This window comes from Natator depressus, chromosome 5, assembly GCF_965152275.1.
Source record: "Natator depressus isolate rNatDep1 chromosome 5, rNatDep2.hap1, whole genome shotgun sequence".
Classification (NCBI taxonomy): Eukaryota; Metazoa; Chordata; order Testudines; family Cheloniidae; genus Natator; species Natator depressus.
This window is the reverse complement of record NC_134238.1, coordinates 203403-227424: the sequence shown is the minus strand read 5'-3', so window position 1 is coordinate 227424 and position 24022 is coordinate 203403. Positions and strand designations below refer to the sequence as shown.

The window sequence follows — 24022 nt, the reverse complement described above, 5'->3', positions numbered from 1 at the left end:
GTCAGATGTTGGGAGTGACAGGGGATGGATCACTCAATGATTGCCTGTTCTGTGCATTCCCTCTGAAGCACCTGGCATTGGCCACTGCTGGAAGACAGGATACTGGGCTAGATGGACCATTGGTCTGACTCAGTCTGGCTGTTCTCAGGTAATCTGGGGTCAGTGACACAACATTCTAATCAAGGCACATGTTATTCAAAACAATCTTTCTCAGTGTCTGATTCCATGTATACCAATACTGGTTCCTGATACAGCAATATTTAATAAATAAACTACTGTCCATTCAGGGAGATCATCTGAAAGACAGCATGTACAAGAAACAACAGGATCTATCTCAACTACTGGTGCATCACACAGCAAAACAAACCTGAAGAGCACTGCACACTGCTTTTTGTGCCAGGAACATTTTTAACATTACAAAATCAGGTGTGTGGCCACGATTGCTCAAGCCAGTACAATGGGACACAGAAGCTAGCCACTCCTGCCTCGTGAAGCTTTCCAGATGGTCACAACAAGCAGAAAGGGTGACCTATAATATGGATGGACAGTAGTGTGTAGTAAGTAATTAAACTGAATTTATATATGGAGGCCTCAATTATAATGTCACTACTCCAAATTTCTGGTTTATTTCTCATGTACATAGCACTGTGGTACACACTATGATACTGTCTATCCCAGTTTTTCAAAATGAATTTATTATCCAAAGTGATCCCCAATACCAAGATGAAGTTTAAACTTACCAACCAGTTTTTTAAACATGTAAATTAATCCACTCAGTTTAAATTAAAATCATTACTAGACAGAAAACACGCACATTATTCATATTAGCCACGACATGCACAAGGCAGATCAAACCTTGAATGACCTTATCCATGATGGGAATCTTGAAATACTGATTTCCCACACCTGGATGGCCGATATCTTTACTATAATTCTGGTCTCTTATGCTAAGTGTCCTCTAACACCTTGCATTGGTAAGTAAGCAAGCTTTGGCTTAAACAGTTATGAAAGTTAGCAGGATCAGGACATATGATTATTTTACCATAGCAAGAGGTAGTTACACTGACAAACCAGTACCTGGAATATGAGTATCCAAAACAAAGAGAAGGGAAGGAACAGAGCAACAAGTTCTGGGTTGAACTGATGGCGTGGATTTTAGTGACATGTAAAGAGATGTGTAACATGTAAAATCATCCTATAAATGCTATCAGCTGAAACGTATAACTCTGGGAGTGCACCATCTGTGTAAGGTGAACGTAACAACACTGCATGAGATGGCTTCCAGAGACCAGTATCATATTGACTCTTTTTTCCCCATAGTATATTCTTACTGGTTTTAGCAGTAACCCTGACCGATAATGGTTCTTTGGTCTTCTGAATATATTTCATAATGAGTCAAAGTGAGTTAAAGCAACTGACTATACAATTTATCAACTACCACTAGGTCAAGTAGCAGGAGCTGGTGATTGTTACTGATGGCTTGGGATGATGGCTGTAGCACCTTGGAGCCTTAGTCATGGACCAGAAACTCAATGTACTAGGCGCTGTACAAGGACAAAAAAAAACAAAAAACAGAAGGCCCCTGGAACAAGGCGCTTATGTTCTAAGTATCAGACAAGAGACTATAGATGGATAGAGAGACTGACGGGAGTACAAGGAAACAATGAAACATTACTGGTCAACATGATAGGCCAGAGGACCACTGAGATCACAGCCTAATCACGGTCAAGTTTTTTTAGGCATCACGGCAAAGGAGAGTTTTGAGAAGGGGTCTGAAGGTGAATAATGAGGTAGCTTTGAGGGTTTTTATAGGGAGAGCCTCCCAATCTTGAGAGGCAACATGGGAGAAAGCATAAAGGTGCTCGTCTGAATATTTAACAGGTGGGCAGTGGAGGCTGGCATCATGCACCCATGTGTCAACAACTTGATAGCGAATGAGAGAGGACAGGGAGGATGAGGATTGACCAGGAGGGCCCTGACAGCGAACACAAGCAGCGACAGAGAAGGGTGCACCAGTGAAGGGATCCACAGAGAGGGAAGCCAGAGTCAAAGCAACAGGCTAGGACAGCAGGATAATGTCGCACTACAGTTGCCTTAGCACTGAAAGGAGGCTGTGAATATTACCTCTGCCCTGGTTACCAATCATTAACCATTTCCTTGCTCCCTAAGCAGACTCTTGGACAGCACTTTGCCCACACCCAGGACTCAGAGAAATGGCTGAAGACCATAGGAACACAGATGTCATGGTCATAGGCGCTGACTTCTACTGGCACCGGTGGGTGCTCGACCCCTCCTCTGCCCCCGGCCCCACCCCAACTCCACCCCTGCCCTGCCCCCATTCCAACCCCTTCCCCAAATCCCTGCCCTGGCCCTGCCTCCTCTCCTGAGCGTGCCATGTTCCCACTCCTCCCCCCTCCCTCCCGGAGCTTGCTACAGCTGTTTGGCGGCGGCAAGCACTAGGAGGTAGGCGGAGGAGCGGGGACGCGGCGTGCTCAGGGGAGGAGGTGGAGGAGGAGGTGGGGCGGGGCGGGGATCTTGGCTGCCGGTGGGTGCAGAGCATCCACTGATTTTTCCCCATGGGTGCTGCAGCCTTGGAGCACCCACAGAGTTGGCGCCTATGGTCATGGCCTCCACCTAACATCAGAGAAGCTGTTCCAAAAAGTCTCATTACATTCAATGTGTTAAATGACAGAAAATGTAAACAGTGCAGCACTAGCTCCTCACTAGCCATGAGTCAGGGGACACCATTGTGCAGCCTGGAGACTTAGTGTTACTGCTCCATGGAGACCAAGGCATGGGGGACAGGAACAGGTCCCTCATTTTCTCTGTTTTGGGCTAGAACCCAGCACAGAGATGGGGGAGTAGCCCAAGTGAGGGCTTTGGCTTAGGGGAGGCAGCAGCCCCTTCCTGTTTCTGTGAGGGTCTCAGTTCTGGTTTTGATGCTAGAAAGGCAAAAGGAACAAATCAATTTAATTCCCTATCCCCAGCGCCAGACATCCATGGCCTGCCAGAACAGCGGGTCCAAACCCCCACAGTGACCTTGCCAAAGCACAGATAAAACTCAAAATGGGAGATTGAAAATCAGCACTCTAATTGTGAGCTAAAGGAATACTGTGAGACAGCCTGAGTGATCAGATTTGTTAACCAAAATGTAGCAGGAAGAGAGCCCGAGACATACGCACTTGTATTAGAGGCCTGGTATGAGGGAGGACCTGCTCATAGAATGTGGCAAAACAGGGCTGATATTGCAGAAATACACATTCCTAAGAAGTGCTAAGCACAGAGTACTTACACAAACACATCCTGATATTAAGTGGTACCAGAACATCCTGATAATCAAGGATGGTACAAAAACGTTCCTCAAGGATAACAGGAACAAACTAACCCCTCCTAAAAAGATAAGGTCAGGATGACAGTATGTAATAGGTAAAGGAGGATTTGTGGCACCTTAGAGACTAACAGATTTATTTGAGCATAAGCTTTCGTGAGCTACAAGCTTGTAGGTCACGAAAGCTTATGCTCAAATAAATTGGTTAGTCTCTAAGGTGCCACAAGTACTCCTTTTCTTTTTGCGAATACAGACTAACACGGCTGTTACTCTGAAACCTGTCAGTACGTAATAGAGATGTTTTGATTGGACCAACATGTACAAGGTGATGGGTGATAACTAGCCACATCAGGGGGCAGTAACCATGTCAGAGGCAGTACTAACTTGTTTGTATCGGGGTATAAAGATGTATCTCAGAGGGAGTATCTTTGACCAGCTGAGGGGGGAATGGAAAGTCCCGCCATTCACTGAACTGCGTCCCTTATCACAGGCATACACATCTTAGTATCTCGTAGAGTCTGCCAGGTGCTATTACCATGCTTTGTTGACAATAAACATGGCCAGGTGTCTTCGCACCCTAACGGATCTTGTGGTCATTGGGTGGTTTGCTCAAGGTCTGCTGTGCCAGCTGTCTGCGCAGAGCTAGGACAGCACACAGGGAGAAGACATACACAGCCAAATAGCTAAACACACGAAGCACAGGGCATTCATTCTCCAGCTGTATCAGAAAAATCACCACCAAGATTTCCATACAGATTTGCACAAGGACCCCAGCTCTTGGTCATGCCATCACCTCCTCCTGCCAGAATCAGAGACTGGCCTGTACAGCAGCTCCCCAGTGGCAGAGCATGACAAAAAGCTGCAGAAAGTTCTTCTCTCCCAGTGTCTTGTCCATGCCCTGTGCATGTGGAAGAGGCTGCCTTCTCCCCAGATGCTTCTCCCAGGTGATGCAGGGCCCTGCAGCACCAGAGGAGGGCAGGGCCTGAGCCAGGTTTGTCTGTAAGAGAGGCAGGGAAACAAGTCTCAGGGGAGAATGTAAAGGGAAGGTGGGGAAGGCAGGGAGGGCTCTGCGATTCTCACACTGTGAGCTAGCAAAGGTCTGTGAAGTACCCAGAATGCGGATTGCATGGTAGTTTTGTTTCAAGTACATCTGACTGCAGGTGCAAGACACAAAGCACAGCAATAAACAACAGAACTGAAATCTTCACAAGAACTCCTGAAGAGCCTCTCAGTTGCCAACAGATCTCCACCGCCCAATACACACACAGAAAAGCCAAGAAGAGTGGGTGGGTCTTATACCATGGACTGAACATCACCAAATCCAGACTCAAGATTTGGGGACAGGGAGAATGTTCCAAAGTCCAGGAGCTCCTCCCCACCTCCTCCTGTTTAGCTTCAGAATTGTGCATGGTCTCAGCTGCTGCAGTGTCCATGGGGAGAGAGGTGCCTCTTGAGACCTAAACCATGAAAAACCTGCAACATAGGCAGAAATGTGCTCTGTAGGGAACACTGTTTAAGTAGCTGCAGTTCCTGGAGGACTGAAGGTGCAGCCCCATGTAGAGCCCACTGCAATGATCCAACCTTGACATCACAAATACCTGGAGAGATCTCTGTATCCCAAAGGAATCAGATGCAATCTCTTTGGCAAGTGCTCAACTGCTGCCGCCAACTAAAAAAGCTCATGCTCAAATAAATTGGTTAGTCTCTAAGGTGCCACAAGTACTCCTTTTCTTTTTGCGAATACAGACTAACACGGCTGTTACTCTGAAACCCATAAAAATCTAGAGCAACTGGGGATCCAAAAAGACCCCAGGTTACAAGCCTGGGCAGTGATGGAGGGATCCTGTTCATCTGGGAGCCAACATACTCTCTACCACTCCTTCTGGCTGCCTTCCTTGTAATCTCAGTCTCTCCTGTGCTGAGTTGCAGACAGCTGCCCTGGTCGACAACCTAGTCTCCTGGAGACACTGAGTAAATCACTCCCCTACATCGGAGGCTGGGAGAGATGGAAATACAGAGCTAGGAGTCCTCAGCCTGAGGTCGCTGCAACATGCACTTGCTCACCTCTCCCTGATGATCCCATACACATATTGAACAATAGCGGTGTCGGACCGAATATACCCCTGTATTCACATCCTAAACACTATTGTAATATCATCTGTCAAACGTATGCTTCATAAAGTATTATTTGAAAACTCATAATTTGCTGGCCAGTATTGTCCTGGTAAAATATGTGTGGAAACACTGTCTATGAAGTTATAAGATTCCCCTGTATGGTGTTATTAACACATGTTCCAAACCTCACAGCCCTGCCTAAACAGAAGTTGGCTTTGCTTAATATGCATTTAAACTGTAAGCAGAGTCATCAAGCAGGAAGGGAAGACAAAGGAAGTTCAAACAGGTGAAAAAAACAGCAAGGAACATCCTTCCACGTAGACTCTTTGGCTCCTGGTTCTCAGCTGGAAATGTTTTTCAAGAGGGGGACTGGAACCATAAAAAGGAGGGACAAACACCCCAAGGCAACCTTCTCTCTCCCTGTCCATCACATTCACTGTACCTGAAGAGGCAAAGGACGCAGCCATTGGACTGGGGGAGGGGTCCAGACCGGCAGAGTTTGGTTAGGAAGACTATTGAAAGCACGTGGTGAGAGAACTTTGCTGGGAATCTAACGTAGGCACTGTTAAGTTAGGCGACAGTAAGCATTATATATTTATTTTTCTTGCAACCACTTCTGATTTTTATGCCTTATTACTTGCACTCACTTAAAATCTCTCTTTGTAGTAAATAAACTTGTTCTATTGTTTTATCTAAGCTAGTGTGTTCAAGTTGAAGTGTCTGGGTAACCCCATTTGGGATAGCAAGTTGTGTGCATGTTATTCCCTTAAAGGAATAACAGACTGAATATATTCGTACTGTCCAGGACAGGGCTGGGCAAGACAGAACGTGTGTGTCTGGGGGGAAATCTGGGGCTGGGAATGTGTTGGAATCACCCTGCGGTGACTTTAAGGCTGGTAAGAGCCAAGGTATGTCTGGCTGGCTGGAGCACACAGATGTGGCTGAGAGTGATTTACATGCTGGAGGCTGTGAGCAGTCCATGCTGGAGGTTACAGCAGCAAAGTACTGTAAGGGGCACCCCAGGTTACAGGGCAGAGGTGACACAGCTATTCACTGGTCTGGATTGTACTCTGGTATGTCACAGGGTGACAAGATAGGACCCCTGCCCAACACTAATCACCACAATCTCTCAAAAGAAGGGAGCAGAGCCACTTGAACACCCTGACAACTCTTGCTAGGAGCTTCAGACAGATCAGCAAAGCCTTGTGGCCAGTGGTGTCACAGGCAGCAGATAAAATCAGCTCGGACACCTGACGCTCATCCATCACCAGTTCGACGCTGACCTGATGGGAGTCAGAGACCTGAACAATCCAGATATTACTGGAGATGCTTTACCACAACCTCCTCAACAATCTTGCCCCAACAGGGGAGATTTGGGACATGGTTGGGCAGACTGTCTATTCTAAGGGATGGTTTCTACAGCAGGGTCTAACTTGCTGAGAGAAGCCAGCTCCTTGCCTTCTCTTAGGAGATGACTGTCAATGATTCACAACAGTGACATCAACACCTCTCCACTGGTTCTCACCAGCCAGGTGGGACATGGCTCTCACCCACTGCCTGTACATCCATTAGATATGCATTAGTCAAACAAAGTTATTGGGCCCAATACAGGAGTAGCTGCTTAAAATTCTCTGACCTCTTCTGTACAGGAGGCCAGCCTAGATGATCTAACAGTCCCTTCTGTCCTTATGATCTATGAATCCCCCAGCACTGCAGCTACCATCATAGGCTGACACTCAAGCAGAGAAGCCTGTCCCCACCACCCATCAAGAACCAGCTGTGCCCCGTGGAGGCAGCGAACACTGGCCTGAGCTGCTGCTAATTCAGTCTTTATCCTCTGAGTCTCCAGCTCCCAGAAGTCTCAGTAACCCTGGATTTCAGCTCCACACACTTGCATTCGTTATAGGAGCCAGTGGCCACTCACTGTCCTTGTTCAAAGGCTTTGCCTCCAGAACCCTGCCTTTTCTCCAGCACTGATTTTTCCCTCTATGCCTCCCTCCAATCCTGCCACTCTGCTGCAGCTCTTGACCCCTGGAACAGCCTTCCTGTCTGGCCAGCCTGTATCAGAGGTCACCGCCTCCCCAGTGCCCTCTCTCATCCATCCCACATACTTCAGCTACAATACCCTCCCTCTCCTGCTGCTTAGACTATGTCAGCCTTGCTCAAACCCCATCATTGGCTGCTCTTTCCTCCTACATCAAGTCCCAGCTCTTCCACCTCACCTGCACAGCTCTGCCCCCTGCTTTTCTCTCTCCTCACTACCCCAGCTGCACCCCCAGTGCTACCTGCTCAGTGTCTCCCCACGGGCACTACCTGCTCCTGGGTCCCCCCTCAGACCCACAAGCTGTATAAGCAGCTGAATAAAGCAGAGCACAGATTAACTTGCCGTAACCCCATTCTCTCCTGCTCCCCATGCCCAGCTGTTGTCATATGTTGTGGCCTTTAACAGACGGAGCTCCCCAGGGCAGGACATAGTTATTGCCTTTGAAGCACTCTGCTCACCCCAGTGCCACTGAAATAACAAAAGCCTAAGCTGAAAATGCAGCTTTCCCCCCCTTCCCTGATCTCCCTGTGGTGCAGGCCCCCAGAAGCCCCCCTAGCTTCTGCTGGCAGCTGCTCTCCCATTTTACCCTCCACTCCAAAATCTGTACAGGTGCTGGCCCAGGGAGACTCTCCAAGCAGCCACAGGTGCAATAAGATGAAATGGCTCCTCTGTTCCTCTGACTTCCCTAGGGAAGCTGCATCTACCACCTGTCCTGCTGCAGGGGCCCCGCTCTTACCATGTCACTCTTGCTGTGGGCCCCGCTGCCTTCAGTGCTGGGGCTTCAGTTGCAGCTCAGCATAGGAGCCAGTCGAGGGGTGGGAAGAAAACTGCAGGGCAAAGCAGAGGCACAATGTCAGCCCCCCTCATCACACACACACACAACCCCCTCTGCCATCCCACACTGGGGACCTCCCCACCAAAGCCCTGCAGGGCCCTGTGCTGTTCATGCCCAGAGGCGCTCACACCATCTGCTCTCCAGGAGTGAGGAAGCCTGAAACCTTGTAGTTCCCAGTGAATACATCCTTGATCCAGAGACCACATAACCACAGGGCACGGAAAATGAGAAGCCTGGAAAACCTGCAACAGGGAGGAGAACACTGCCTTCTACTTGTAAGGAGCCCTCTTCCCCACTTGGTCCCCAGGCAAAGAGCTTCTAACTCACCTACAGACACCCTGGACAGACAGGGTTTGCTTCGGTGGCCAACAGATACAGGGTGGATGGACAGAACCCGCCAGCCTTCTTACCTGCTGGATTTCCCACATTGCCAACCGTATGGAGGGGTAGAGGCGAGGAATGGCCCGTCTGGCCACCCCAGCCTCACATGGGCTTGGCTCCGCCCCCTCCTCGTCTGGGCTCAGCTGCTGCTCTTGGCATTTCTTTGATTTCCTGAACAGCATGTGCTTGAGAACAGCAGTTGTTCCTGCATGCTGGATGTGGCTGACAACAGGTGCCCCATTAAGACCAGCCTGTTCCCTTTGAGGCTGTTTCTCCCCATCTGCTGGCCATGGGGCCAGGGTGTGGAATTTCAGCTCCTCATAATCAGAGTCCCCATCACCTCTCTGAAGGAAAAAGGGCAGAATTCAGAAGAGACAGAGATCCACAGCTAGCTGCAGGAGTCTCCAAGTCAGCAGCCAGAAGTAAAATGCCCAGATGCAGGAGTCCCCAGGACACCTCCAGGAGTGCCCAGCTATGGGAGTGTCCCTGCCTGCAGAACATCAATGAGGGGCTTGGGATGCAATGCAGCTGTGAGAGGCACTCCCCAGGATGGTAACTGGGGGGCAGGGACATAATGCCTGGCTCGTAGAGCTGCCCTGGGATGGCCAGGGATGCAATGGGAGCATTCCTCTCCCCCATCAAAATAGTAACCTGTGTTGCTGGTTCTCAACCTATTTACCATTGTGGGCTGCATATGCAGCTTTCTGTGTATTGTGTGGGCCGCAGCCACACAATATATCTACTACTCATATGGCCTTGAGGATGTCACATGGGCCGCAGCTGTATGCTGACTGGGCCGTGGATCAAGAACCACTGGCCTATCTGCTAGAGCTTCCGAGTGAATAAAGGTAGGAGGGGTCTGGGCTGCCTGACCAGTTGGTAAAGTACTGGACATTTCCTATGGGAACACAAAGCAATACAACCGTCGGGACAATTCCATTAGCTCAGAGGGAATAGTCTGAGCACCCCCACCCACCCTTTGCCCATAAGGCACAACTGGAGTCCCCAACACCCACCTGCTCACAGGGCACAGTCAACGTCTCCATGAAGGGCTGGATTCCCACAGTTCGATGGTATTGGACCAGCGCGGTGAGCGAGGTGTGAGCTCGGTCCTCCCCCAGGATCACATAGCGTGCATTGGGCTGCATCTCAATCATGTAATGCCTGCAGCGGCTCTCCCCCCTACAGAACCAGACAGGCTCACTGCTCTGGGCCCCAGAGCCTCTCCAGACCTTTCTTAGCAGCAGCATCTGCATTAGAGATGTGCCTAGAAGCCCCAGCTGAGATCAAGGCCCTACAGCTCTGGGTGCTGCTTAGACACTAGAGAGAGATGGTCCCTGCCCTGGATTTATACTAAATAAACCAGTGCTGGGAGGGGAAACAGTGGCACAGAGAAGGGAAGTGACTTCCCCAAGGTCACACCAGGGAGGTGACAGAGCCAGGAACAGAATACGGGTCTCCCAACTCACAGTCCACAGCTCTGAAACCTTGTAGCACTTCCAGCATGAGATATGGTAACACAACATTTTGTTTAAAAAAACAGAATGGTACAAAATCAACAGGGCACACAAAATGTATTAAAAACTGGCTAACTGACAGGTCTCAGACCATACCTGTAAGCTAGGGAAATCTGAGACTTGGAAGAAGAAAGAGGTGTAGAAAGGAAAGCCAAGGTAAGAGAGAAAGTCATGTGGTATTCGGTCAGTTTTCTTTTGGAAGAAATTGGCAAGAACCTGAACAGAGAGAGAAGCAGAGGCACAAGTACGGGAGGGTTTGAGGAATGAGTTAAAAGTGGTGGAAAGATGGCTGGAATTTTGGGCATGGGACTCAATTAAATTGGAAATGTAGAATTGTTTAGCTAGGAAGATGGCAGAACTGAAAGAGGAAAGAATGAATTTGTAATTGATGAAGTCAGCCTGGGCATGGGATTTCCACCAAAGATGCTTCGCTGCATGAGAACAGGAACAAAGGGAGCAGATGGGACTATGTGATAATCATCTAGTCTGACCTCTTGTATAACACAGGCCCAAGAGCCTCACCCAGTGATTCATCTATCCAGCAAAGAGCTTCTGGGTGAGCGACAGCACAATCTTTTAAAAAGAGAGAGAGAGTCTTAATTTAAAAAAAGAAAAGGAGTACTTGTGGCACCTTAGAGACTAACCAATTTATTTGAGCATAAGCTGTCTCTAAGGTGCCACAAGTACTCCTTTTCTTTTTGCGAATACAGACTAACACGGCTGTTACTCTGAAACCTCTTAATTTAAAGACTCCAACTGATGGAGGATCTGCCACATCCTTAGGTAAGTTGTTACAATAGTTAATCATCTTCACTGGTAAACAACTGCACCTTATTTCCAGTCTGAATCTAGCTTCCAGGCATTGGATCATGTTATCCCTTTGTCTGCTAGATAGAAAAACCCACTGTGCCGCTGGCAGACCTGATGCCAGCTCATGCCAAGGCCCCTAGGCCTCACTGAACTCTGACAAAAGCATAGCTGGAAACCGGTCTGGCTCACCTGTGTGTTAGCATTGTTAAAACAGATGTTAAGTTGCTAAAAATATGTTTAGTGCTTAGACTTGATGAAATACTTGTAGGATGCTGCATGTATTGATCTCACTTATAACATCTTTAGCCCATGGTATGAAGCTATACTGAGTGTTTGCATTGTAAACCTCTGTAATTATGTGACTCACCAAACAGAAAAGCAGCATTAATTAGTGTAAACTGTTGGTCCTACACACAAGAAGGCCCACTGAAACCAAATGAGCCATTGTAAAACATCAAAGGACAAAGACTCTGTTGGTTGCTCTGCCCCCCCGCCCCCCCACACCCACGAAGAGGGGACCTGCATCATCTCATCCCATTAGCTTGAACGCTGGGGGAAGGAATAAAAATGCCTGTGAAGAAGGAACTGCATCACTGTGCTGCTTGGCATTTGGAGAGAGCAATATTTGTAAGCGTAAGCAAGGGATCTGCCGGCTGCTTCACTTGGGTTAGCCATAATGGACATATAGAGCTTGTGTATTACAGGTGTCTCTATTACTTTTTGAAATGTAGCACTGTCACTCATTTGTATGTGTATGTTTACCTGCTTTAACCTTGTAAATAATTCTCATTTCTTTTTCCTAGTTAATGAATCTTTAGTTAATGACAAACTTGGCTACAAGTGTTGTCTTTGGTAACAGATCTGAGATACAATTGACCTGGCGTAAGTGACTGGTCCTTTGGGACTGCGAGCAACTTGAATATTGTTGAGAGTTTTGGTGTAAGGGACCATCTATCATTAAGTCCAGCTTGCTGGGTGGCAAGAGACTGGAGTGCCCAAGGGGACTGTCTGTAACTCCATGTTACGGCTGTTTAGTGCTTTAGGAGTTCAAACTTGTTACTTGGTTGGTAACATTGGCACTTACACTCCTGAGCTATTCTAGACGGCTTGACACCCTCTATTATCAGGATCTCTTCTCCATTTAGGTAATTGTAGACTGTGATCAAGTCACCTCATAGCCTTCTCTTGGTTACGCTAAATAGATTGTGCTGCGTTAGTCTCTCAGTGAGGGCAGGTTTTCCAGACCTTGAATCATTCTTGTAGCTCTTTTCAGTGCCCCTTCCAATTTGTCAACTTCCTTTTTGAAGTCAGTACATCAGAACTGGACACAGTATCCAGTATCAGTCCCAGCAATGCTGTCTACAGAGGTAAAATCTCCTCCCAACTCCTACTCCCCTATTTATACACCCAAGAATGGCATTAGCCCTTTGGGCCACAGCATCATACTGGGAGCTCACGTTGCTTGTTCACTATGATCCCTAGATCCTTCAGTGTCAGTGCTTTCCAGAGTACAATCTGTAGGTATGGTCCTTGGATTTGGCTGCATTAGAACACATTTTGTTTGAATGGGCCAAGCTTACCAACTGATCCAAGTCACTCTGCAAGACTGTGCTGTCGCTACCATTTATCACTCTGCCAATGTGTGTGTCATCCACAGTTCTATCAGTCATGGGTTAATATTTACACTGAGATCATGAATAAAAATATTGAACAGTGTCAGGCCTGAAATTGATCTCTGTGGAACCCCATTAGAAACTTCCCCCGCCCTCCATATGAGGATGATTTTGCACTGACAACTACTTTTTGAGACCTGTCAGTTAGCCGTTCTTAATTCATTTTGTGTGTGCTCTATTGATATTGTATGGTATAATCATGCTGTACAAAGTTAAACCCTTACAAAAGTCTAAGTATATTACATCTACAGAAAGAAAAGGAGGACTTGTGGAACCTTAGAGACTAACAAATTTATTTGAGCACAAGCTTTCGTGAGCTACAGCTCACTTCATTGGATGCATTCATCGGACCGTGATGAAGTTTGACCGTGTGCTTGATTGATTGTTTGAAAAGTGTGAATTGGGAGTGCTTTGTTCCAGGTGAGCCTTGAGTGGGCCTGACTGCTATAAAAAGCCAGTCAGCGGTGAACCAGCTGAGTGCGAACAGCAGAGAGGCTAACAGAGGGAGTTTGCCTGGGAGTTCGCCTGGGGAGGGCCCACTGAGGTTTACATCCTGCCAGCTTCTCTGAGTAGTTACTACAACTCCTGAGGAAGCCTGTAGAAGGAAGGTAATATGGATGGGAAGCATTCAGCTGTTGTGACCTGCACTGGATGTGCCATGTTTGTCTTTCTTCCACAGGACAGAAGCGACTTTGTCTGTACAAAGTGCAAGCTGGTCTCCATATTGGAAGAGAAGGTTCAAGGTCTGGAGAAACAAGTATCGACTCTGCGTTGCATAAGGGAAACTGAAGATTTCCTGGACAGATGTCAGGATATGCTTCTACGGACACAATGTTCTGAAGATTCAGAGCAGGCTGCACAGCAGGGACAGAAGGCCGGTGAAGAAATTTGGCAGCATGTGACCTCCAGAAGAAGAAAGGGGAGCGTCCATGTACCAGCAATGCAGATACAGGTAAGCAACCGTTTTCATGTTCTCTCCACAGGTACTAATGCGGAGAGTGGACTAGATGATACGTCTGAGGGAAGGGAACAGAAGGAGACGCCGCCAATTGGAAAGCATGAGATGCACTGTCCTAGGGATGGGGGTTCCAGGACCACCGCTCCCAAGAGAAGAAGGCGGGTGGTGGTGGTTGGGGACTCTCTCCTCAGGGGGACTGAGTCATCTATCTGCCGCGCCGACTGGGAAAACTGAGAAGTCTGCTGCTTGCCAGGAGCTAGGATTCACGATGTGACGGAGAGACTGCCGAGACTCATCAAGCCCTCGGATCGCTACCCCTTCCTGCTTCTACCTGCAGATACAGGTAAGTAACCGTTTTCATGTTCTCTCCACAGGTACCATTGCGGGGATTGGCCCAGATGATACATCTGGGGGAAGGGAACAGAAGGAGACTCCGCCAGTTGAAAGGCATGAGATGCACTGTCCTAACGTTGGGGGTTCCACGACCACCACTCCCAAGAGAAGGAGGCGGGTGGTGGTGGTCGGGGACTCTCTCCTCAGGGGGACTGAGTCATCTATCTGCCGCCCTGACCGGGAAAACAGAGAAGTCTGCTGCTTGCCAGGGGCTAAGATTCGCGATGGGACGGAGAGTCTGCCGAGGCTCATCAAGCCCTCAGACCGCTACCCCTTCCTGCTTTTCCACGTGGGCACCAATGATACTGCTAAGAATGACCTTGAGCGGATCACAGCAGACTACGTGGCTCTGGGAAGGAGGATAAAGGAGTATGAGGCACAAGTGGTGTTCTCGTCCATCCTCCCCGTGGAAGGAAAAGGCCGGAGTAGGGATCATCGAATCGTGGAAGTCAATGAATGGCTACGCAGGTGGTGTCGGAGAGAAGGCTTTGGGTTCTTCGACCATGGGATGGTGTTCCAAGAAGGAGGAGTACTAGGCAGAGACGGGCTCCACCTAACGAAGAGAGGGAAGAGCATCTTCGCGAGCAGGCTGGCTAACCTAGTGAGGAGGGCTTTAAACTAGGTTCACTGGGGGGAAGGAGACCAAAGCCCTGAGGTAGGTGGGGAAGCGGGATACCGGGAGGAAGCACGAGCAGGAGCGTGTGAAAGGAGAGGGCTCCTGCCTCATACTGAGAATGAGGGGCGATCAGCGGGTTATCTCAAGTGCCTATATACAAATGCACAAAGCCTTGGAAACAAGCAGGGAGAACTGGAGGTCCTGGTGATGTCAAGGAATTATGACGTGATTGGAATAACAGAGACTTGGTGGGATAACTCGCATGACTGGAGTACTGTCATGGATGGGTATAAACTGCTCAGGAAGGACAGGGAGGCCAGAAAAGGTGGGGGAGTTGCACTGTATGTAATGGAGCAGTATGACTGCTCAGAGCTCAAGTATGAAACTGCAGAAAAACCTGACAGCCTCTGGATTAAGTTTAAAAGCATGAGGAACAAGGGTGATGTCATGGTGGGAGTCTGGTATAGACAACCGGACCAGGGGGATGAGGTGGACGAGGCTTTCTTCCAGCAACTCGCAGAAGCTACTAGATCGCACGCCCTGGTTCTCATGGGCGACTTCAATCATCCTGATATCTGCTGGGAGAGCAATACAGTGGTGCACAGACAATCCAGGAAGTTTTTGGAAAGTGTAGGGGACAATTTCCTGGTGCAAGTGCTGGAGGAACCAGCTAGGGGCAGAGCTCTTCTTGACCTGCTGCTCACAAACCGGGAAGAATTAGTAGGGGAAGCAAAAATGGATGGGAACCTGGAAGGCAGTGACCATGAGATGGTTGAGTTCAGGATCCCGACACAAGGAAGAAAGGAAAGCAGCAGAATACGGACCCTGGACTTCAGAAAAGCAGACTGACTCCCTCCGGGAACTGATGGTCAGGATCCCCTGGGAGAATAACATGAGGGGGAAAGGAGTCCAGGAGAGCTGGCTGTATTTTAAAGAATCCTTATTGAGGTTACAGGGACAAAGCATCCCGATGTGTAGAAAGAATAGAAATATGGCAGGCGACCAGCTTGGCTTAACAGTGAAATCCTTGCTGATCTTAAGCACAAAAAAGAGGCTTACAAGAAGTGGAAGATTGGACAAATGACCAGGGATGAGTATAAAAATATTGCTCGGGCATGTAGGAATGAAATCAGGAAGGCTAACTCACACCTGGAGTTGCAGCTAACGAGAGATGTTAAGAGTAACAAGAAGGGTTTCTTCAGGTATGCTGGCAACAAGAAGAAAGCCAAGGAAAGTGTGGGCCACTTACTGAAAGAGGGAGGCAACCTAGTGACAGGGGATGTGGAAAAAGCTAATGTACTCAACGTTTTTTTTGCCTCTGTCTTCACGAACAAGGTCAGCTCCCACACTACTGCACTGGGCAGCACAGCATAGGGAGGAGGTGGCCAGCCCTCTGTGGAGAAAGAAGTGGTTCAGGACTATTTAGAAAAGCTGGACAAGCACAAGTCCATGGGGCCGGATGCGCTCCATCCGAGAGTGCTAAAGGAGTTGACAGATGTGATTGCAAAGCCATTGGCCGTTATCTTTGAAAACTCATGGCCATCGGGGGCGGTCCCAGATGACTGGAAAAAGGCTAATGTAGTGCCTGACTAATCTAATTGCCTTCTATGACGAGATAACTGGCTCTGTGGATGAGGGGAAAGCGGTGGACGTGTTGTTCCTTGACTTTAGCAAAGCTTTTGACACTGTCTCCCACAGTATTCTTGCCAGCAAGTTAAAGAAGTATGGGCTGGATGAATGGACTATAAGGTGGATAGAAAGCTGGCTAGATTGTCGGGCTCAACGGGTAGTGATCAATGGTTCCATGTCTAGTTGGCAGGCGGTATCAAGTGGAGTCCCCAGGGGTCGGTCCTGGGGCCAGTTTTGTTCAACATCTTTATAAATGATCTGGATGATGGGATTAATTGCACTCTCAGCAAGTTCGCAGATGACAAAAGCTTGGGGGGAGAGGTAGATACACTGGAGGGTAGGGACAGGGTCCAGAGTGACCTAGACAAATTGGAGGACTGGGCCAAAAGTAATCTGATGAGGTTCAACAAGGACAAGTACAGAGTCCTGCACTTAGAAGGAAGAATCCCATGCACCGCTACAGACTAGGGACCGAATGGCTAGGCAGCAGTTCTGCAGAAAAGGACCTAGGGGTTACAGTGGACGAGAAGCTGGATAGGAGTCAACAGTGTGCCCTTGTTGCCAAGAAGGCCAATGGCATTTTGGGATGTATAAGTTGGGGCATTGCCAGCAGATCGGGGGACGTGATCATTCCCCTCTATTCGACATTGGTGAGGCCTCATCTGGAGTACTGTGTCCAGTTTTGGGCCCCACACCACAAGAAAGATGTGGAAAAATTGGAAAGCGTCCAGCGGAGGGCAACAAAAATGATTAGGGGTCTGGAACGCATGACTTATGAGGAGAGGCTGAGGGAACTGGGATTGTTTAGTCTGCGGAAGAGAAGAATGAGGGGGGATTTGATAGCTGCTTTCAACTACCTGAAAGGGGGTTCCAAAGAGGATGGATCTAGACTGTTCTCAGTGGTAGCAGATGACAGAACGAGGAGTAATGGTCTCAAGATGGAGTGGGGGGGGTTTAGGTTGGATATTAGGAAAAAAATTTTCACTAGGAGGGTGGTGGAACACTGGAATGCGTTACCTAGGGAGGTGGTGGAATCCCCTCCCTTAGAGGTTTTTAAGGTCAGGCTTGACAAAGCCCTGGCTGGGATGATTTAGTTGGGGATTGGTCCTGCTTTGAGCAGGGGGTTGGACTAGATGACCTCCCTTCCAACTCTGATATTCTATGATTCTATGAAGTATTCCTTTTCTTTTTGTGGATACAAACTAACACGGCCACTACTCTGAAAAATACATCTACAGAGTTACCTTTATCCACCAAACTTGTAATCTTATGAAAAACAGAAATTGGGTTTGTTTTACAAGACCTATTTTTCATAAAACCAAGCTGAGTGGCATTAATAATATTGCCAGCCTTTAATTCTTTATAAATTGAATCCTGAATCAGTTTTTCCATTATTTTGCCCGGGACTGATGTCTGGCCAACTGACCAATAGTTACCTCTCCTTTTTGAATATTGTTACAACATAAGCACTCTTCTGGGTCACTTCTCAGAGCAGAGGTGCTTCTAGGGCCATTCGCCTCTGACTTGGGGCAGCTTCCAGGCTTCATCCTGCAAGGTGCTGGAAAGTGACTCCAGGAGGAATTGAAGGCACTCAGCACCTCACATGATTGGGCCCTAGTGCATGGTAATGTAGGAGGGAGTTAGTTAGGATAGATAATCCTTGGAGTGACATCAATCCCGGGAAAGATAATGGAGCAGCTGATATGGAACTCAATGAATAAAGATTTAATGGTGGTTAATATAATTAATGCCAATCGACATGGGTTTATGGAAAATAAATCCTGTCAAACTAACCTGATATCTTTTTTGATGAGATTACAAGTTTGGTTGATAAAAGTAGAAGTGCTGAGGTAATACACCTAGACTTCTGCAAGGCAGGGGTCCTCAAACTTCATTGCACTGCAACCCCCTTCTGACAACAAAAATTACTACATGACCCCAGGAGGGGGGATCGAAGCCTGAGCTTAACCAAGCCCCACTGCCCTGGGTGGGGAGTGGGCGGGGGGGACAAAGCCCAAGTACCACTGCCCTGGGCAGGGGGAACAAAGCAGAAGCCCAAGGGCTTCAGCCCCAGATAGGGGGCCTGTAATCTAAGCCTCGGCATCCCTGGATGAAGCCCTCAGGCTTCGGCCCCGGGCGGTGGGGCTCAGGTTTTGGACCGGGCCCCAGTAAGTCTAAGCCAGCACTGGTGACCCCATTAAAATGGGGTCGCGACCCACTTTGGGGTCCTGACCAACAGTTTGAGAACTGCTGCTGTAAGGCATTTGATTTGGCACTGCACAATGTTTTTATTACAAAACTAGAAGGACAGCAAATAGGGCTGCCAATTAATCGCAGTTAACTCACACGATTAACTCAAAAAAATTAATCGTGATTAATCTCACTGTTAACCAATAGAATACCAACTGAAATTTATTAAATATTTTTGATATTTTTCTATATTTTCAAATATACTGATTTCAATTACCACACAGAATACAAAGTGTACAGTGCTCACTTTATATTATTTTTATTACAAATATTTGCACTTAAAAATGATAAAAGTATTTTTAAATTCACCTAATACAAGTACTGTAGTGCAATCTCTTTATCATGAACGTGCAACTTCAAATGTAGTACTTTTTGTTACATAACTGCACTCAAAAACAAAACAGTGTAAAACTTTAGAGCCTACAAGTCCACTCAGTCCTACTTCTCATTCAGCCAACCGCAAAGAGAAACAAGTTTGTTTACATTTATGGGCGATAATGCTGCCCACTTCTTAATTACAATGTCACCTGAAAGTGAGAACAGGCATTTGCATGGCATTGTTGTAGCTGGCGTCGCAAGACAGTTACGTTCCAGATGCGCTGAAGATTCATATACCCCTTCATGCTTCGGCCATCATTCCAGAGGACATGCTTCCATGCTGATGACGCTCATTAAAAAAATAATGCATTCTTTAAATTTGAGACTGAACTCCCTGAGGGAGAATTGTATGTCTACTGCTCTGTTTTACCCGCATTCTGTCATATATTTCATGTTATAGCAGTCTCAGATGATGACCCAGCATAGGTTGTTCATTTTAAGAATACTTTCACTGCAAATTTGACACAATGCAAAGAAGAAACAAATGTGAAATTTCTAAAGATAGCTACAGTCCTCGACCCAAGATTTAAGAATCTGAAGTGGCTTCCAAAATCTGAAAGGGATGAGGTGTGGAGCATGCTTTGACAAATCTTAAAAGAGCAACACTCTGATGCAGAAACTACAGAACCCAAACCACCAAAAACGATAATCAACCTTCTGGTGGTGGCATCTGACTCAGATGATGAAAATGAACATGCATTGGTCCACACTGCTTTGGATCGTTATCGAGCAGAACCTGTCATCAGCATGGACGCATGTCCTCTGGAATGATGGTTGAAGCAGCAAGGGACATATGAACCTTTAGCGCATCTGGCATGTAAATATCTTGCGAGGTCAGCTACAACAGTGCCATGTGAACACCTGTTCTCACTTTCAGGTGACATTGTAATTAAGCGACAGCATTATCTTCTGCAAATGTAAACAAACTTGTTTTTCTGAGCGACTGGCTGAACAAGTAGGACTGATGGCACTTGTAGGCTCTAAAGTTTTACATTGTTTTATTTTTGAATGCAGGGTATTTTTTGTACATAATTCTACATTTGTAAGTTCAACTTTCATGATAAAAAGGAGGGAGAAGACAGGAAGACATTTCATTCTGTCCACCACGGCCACGAATAACTGGATAGACCTTCAGAATGGTTTCGTTCTCTCAATATGGCAGGCTAGTTAGCTCTTCGAACATCCAATGAGTGAAGTCTCTGCTCCCTGGTGCTGGAATTTGGCTTAGGGTAGAATACAGGGAGGAAGATGTCCAGGTTGATGTGAAATTGGGAAACAACCTTTGGGAGAAAAGCCAGGTGAGGCCTGAGTTGAACCTTGTCCTTATGGAATACAGTGTAAGGGGGCTCTGATGTTAGGGCCCTGAGCTCGGACACCCTTATAGCTAAGGTTATCACTACCAGAAATGCCACGTTGTATGAGAGACAGAGATGGCAGCACGTCGCCAAGGGCTCAAATGATGATCCCGTAAGTCTGGAAAGGACTAGTTTGAGGTCCCAAGCCGGGATAGCCTGTCAGACCTGCGGGTATAACCTGTTGAGACCCTTAAGGAAATGGCTGACCATTGGATTTGCAAAGACCAAGCAGCCCTCTGTGCCTGGGTGGAAAGCAGAGATGGTGGCCAAGTGAACTCTTATTGGCGACATGGACAGCTCCTGCTGCTTAAGATGGAGAAGATAGCCCAGTGTAAGTGGCACCGAGGCAAGCATCGGGGATGGGAGGTGCTGCTCCAACCAGATGGAAAATCTCTTCCACTTGGCAAGGTAGATAACTCCTGTGGAAGGTTTTCTGCTGCCAAGGAGAACTTGTTTGTCTTGATCAGAGCAGGAGAGCTCCCCTGCGTTCAGCCATGGAGCTTCCACGCTGTGAGGTGGAGCAACTCGAGGTTCAGATGTTGGAGGCGGCCGTGATCCTGCGTTATTAGGTCCGGGAAGAGTGGCAGGGTGACCGGGGTTTCCACGGACATTTCCAGGTGTAATGTGTACCAGTGCTGGCGGGGCCAGGCTGGAGCTATCAATATCACCAAAGCTCGGTCCCCCCAAATCTTGAGTAGTGCCTTGTGAACGAGAAGGACAGGTGGAAATGCATATAGGAGACGGCCTCCCCATGGGAGGAAGAATGCGGCTGCGATGGAGCCCGGGCTGTGACACAGGAAGGAGCAGAATCAATGACACTTCCTGTTGTGTCACATAGCGAACAGGTCTATTTGGGGAAAGCCCCACCGATGGAAAATTGATTTTACTATATCTGGGTGAAGGGATCACTAGTGGCCATGAAACAACCTGCTGAGATGGTCCGCCAGCTCATTCTGTATTTCAGCGAGGTACGATGCTTGCAGGCGTATTGAGTGCTCTACACAGAAGTCCCACAGCATAAGGGCTTCCTGGCACAGGAGAGAGGAGTGTGGACCCCCCTGTTTGTTGATATAAAACATTGTCGTGGTGTTGTCTGGCAGGACTGATACACATCTCCCTGCTAGGTGGGCTCTGAAAGTCTGGCATGCCAGGCGCGCCACTCTCAGTTCTCTGACATTGATGTGTAGAGCGAGATCCGCCTGAGACCAGAAGCCTTGTGTTCTGAGATCTCCCAAACGTGCCCCCCAGCCCAAGTCTGATGCATCTGTCACTAAGGAGAGGGATGGTGAAGGGGACCCCTGGCTCTACTACCTGTGGGTCGAGCCACCACAGGAGGGAGTTGAGTACCAGGTGAGGCAGGGTTATAATCCTGTCCAAACTGTCCCAGACTGGCCGATACACTGACGCTAGCCACTACTGAAGTAGTTGAAGTCTGAGTCTGGCATGCTGTACTACATAGATACAAGCTGCCAGGTGTCCTGGAGCTTCAGGCAATTCCTTGCTGTGGTGGTGGGGAACTGAGACCCCGTATGATGTCAGCCAGGGACCAAAACCTGGCTTCTGGGATGTATGCCCTGGCCTGTGTCGAGTCCAGTACTGCCCCTATAAATTCTATCTTTGGGACAGTGTTGATTTCCCTTCATTTAGAAGGAGACCCAGTTCATCGAACGTCATTCTCATGAAGCCGACCTGTGCCTCCACTTGAGACCTGGGGCAGCCCTTGATCAGCCAGTTGTCAAGGTATGGGAACGCCGCCATGACTGCCATGCACTTGGTGAACACTCGAGGAGCCGCTGACAGGCCAAAAGGGAAGACTGTGAACTGATAGCGGTTGTTCACCACAAACCTAAGGTATTTTCTGTGGGGCAGACTTATTGCTAAGTGAAAGTACACGTCCTTCAAGTTGAGGGTGGCATACTAATCTCCTGGATCCAGTGAGGGGATAATGGAGGCCAAACAGACCATGCAGAACTTGAGCTTCTTCACAAACTTGTTGAACTCTTGCAGGTCTAGGATGGGCCTGAGCCCACCCTTGGCTTTCGGTATTAGGAAATACCGGGAGTAGAAACCCTTGCCCTTTGCTTCTGAGGAACCTCTTCCACTGCCCCTAGCGAGAGGAGCGAGTGCATCTCCTGAATAAGGATCTGCTTGTGAGAGGGGTCCCTGAAGAGGGACGGGGAAGGGGGTTGGAAGGGTGGGAAGGCACAGAATTGGATGGAGTATCCCCCCTCTACTGTGCAGAGTACCCCGCCCAAAGTGATACGGGACCATTGATGGTAGAAAGGGGAAAATCGGGACAAGTCAAGTTAGATCCAGTTCTTGCACTGGTGCGCCGTCCTCGACCGCACCCTCAAAAGGTTGGTCTGGGGCCAGGAGGTGGCTTGGGCTAGCCAGAGCCCTGGCCAGAGGATGGGTGTGGTCTTCTCCTGATACTCCTATTCCTCCTCTGAGGAGCGTCCTGCCAGTTCTGTGGCTGGTAGAATCATGAGGGAGGCTGCGGCCAGAAGTGCCTGAGCTGAGTGTCAGGAGTGTGCAGGCCCAAGGACCTGAGCGTGGCCCTTGAGTCCTTTAGACTGTGGAGTCTTTTTTCTGTTTTATCAGAAAATAGGGCCGAACCCTCGAAGGGAAAGTCCTGGATGGTTTGTTGGACCTCGTAGGGGAGACCAGAGACCTGCAACCAGGAACTCCTCCTCATTGCAACCCCTGTGGCCAGTGTGTGGGAGGCCGCATCTGCCGGGGTCAATGCAGCCTGTATGGAAGCTCAGGAAATCAGTTTTCCTTCCTCCACCAGTGCCGAGAACTCCACATGAGAGTCCTCCGGTAGCAGCTCAGCAAACCTGGCCATTGCACCGCAGGTGTTATGCAGGTATCTGCTAATGATGGCCTGCTGGTTTGATATGCGGAGCTGCAGCCCCCCAGTAGAGTGGACCTTCCTCCCAAAAAGGTCTAGTCTTTTAGCATCCCTATTTTTAGGGGAGGGGCCCTGGTAGCCTTGGTGCTCACGCTGGTTCGCTGCATCAACCACCAGGGAATTGGGGGTGGGTGGGTAGGTATATAGGTGCTCGTATCCCTTTGAAGGGACAAAGTATCACCTCTTGTTTCTCTTGGCCATAGGACGCAGAGATGCTGGGGTCTGCTACAAGGTCTTTGTGGTCTCAATAATACTCTTTATTAATGGCAAGGCAATACGAGAGGGTCCAGAGGGGGCAAGGATGTCAACCATCGGGTCAGCGTTCTCTACCACCTCCTCCACCTGGATCCACAGGTTCTGAGCCACCCCTCACAGAAGCTGTTGCAGGACCCTGTTGTCCTCCAATGCCGGGCTGTCCATGTCCCTGCCACATGTTCGTCTGCGGAGGATGAAGAGCAAAGTCTACCAAAGAGGAGTGGTAGATACGCTGGAGGGGAGGGATAGGATACAGAAGGACCTAGACAAATTGGAGGATTGGGCCAAAAGAAATCTGATGAGGTTCAATAAGGATAAGTGCAGGGTCCTGCACTTAGGATGGAAGAATCCAATGCACCGCTACAGACTAGGGACCGAATGGCTAGGCAGCAGTTCTGCGGAAAAGGACCTAGGGGTGACAGTGGACGAGAAGCTGGATATGAGTCAGCAGTGTGCCCTTGTTGCCAAGAAGGCCAATGGCATTTTGGGATGTATAAGTAGGGGCATAGCGAGCAGATCGAGGGACGTGATCGTTCCCCTCTATTCGACACTGGTGAGGCCTCATCTGGAGTAC

At 48.5% G+C, this 24022-nt stretch overlaps 1 protein-coding gene across 1 annotated transcript in view; it reads right to left on the bottom strand.

The window, feature by feature from the left end:
* Positions 1-3497: 3497 nt before the first annotated feature.
* Positions 3498-24022, bottom strand: part of LOC141987126 (myosin-IIIb-like) — a 143253-nt gene continuing 122728 nt past the window's right edge. The window contains exons 27-30 of the mRNA XM_074952169.1: positions 9720-9885; positions 8733-9047; positions 8224-8314; positions 3498-4325 (exon numbers count right to left, since the gene is read on the bottom strand). Of these exons, the coding sequence (XP_074808270.1) occupies positions 8255-8314; positions 8733-9047; positions 9720-9885 (541 nt within the window). The 3' untranslated portion in view covers positions 3498-4325; positions 8224-8254. The remainder of the gene's footprint in view (positions 4326-8223; positions 8315-8732; positions 9048-9719; positions 9886-24022) is intronic.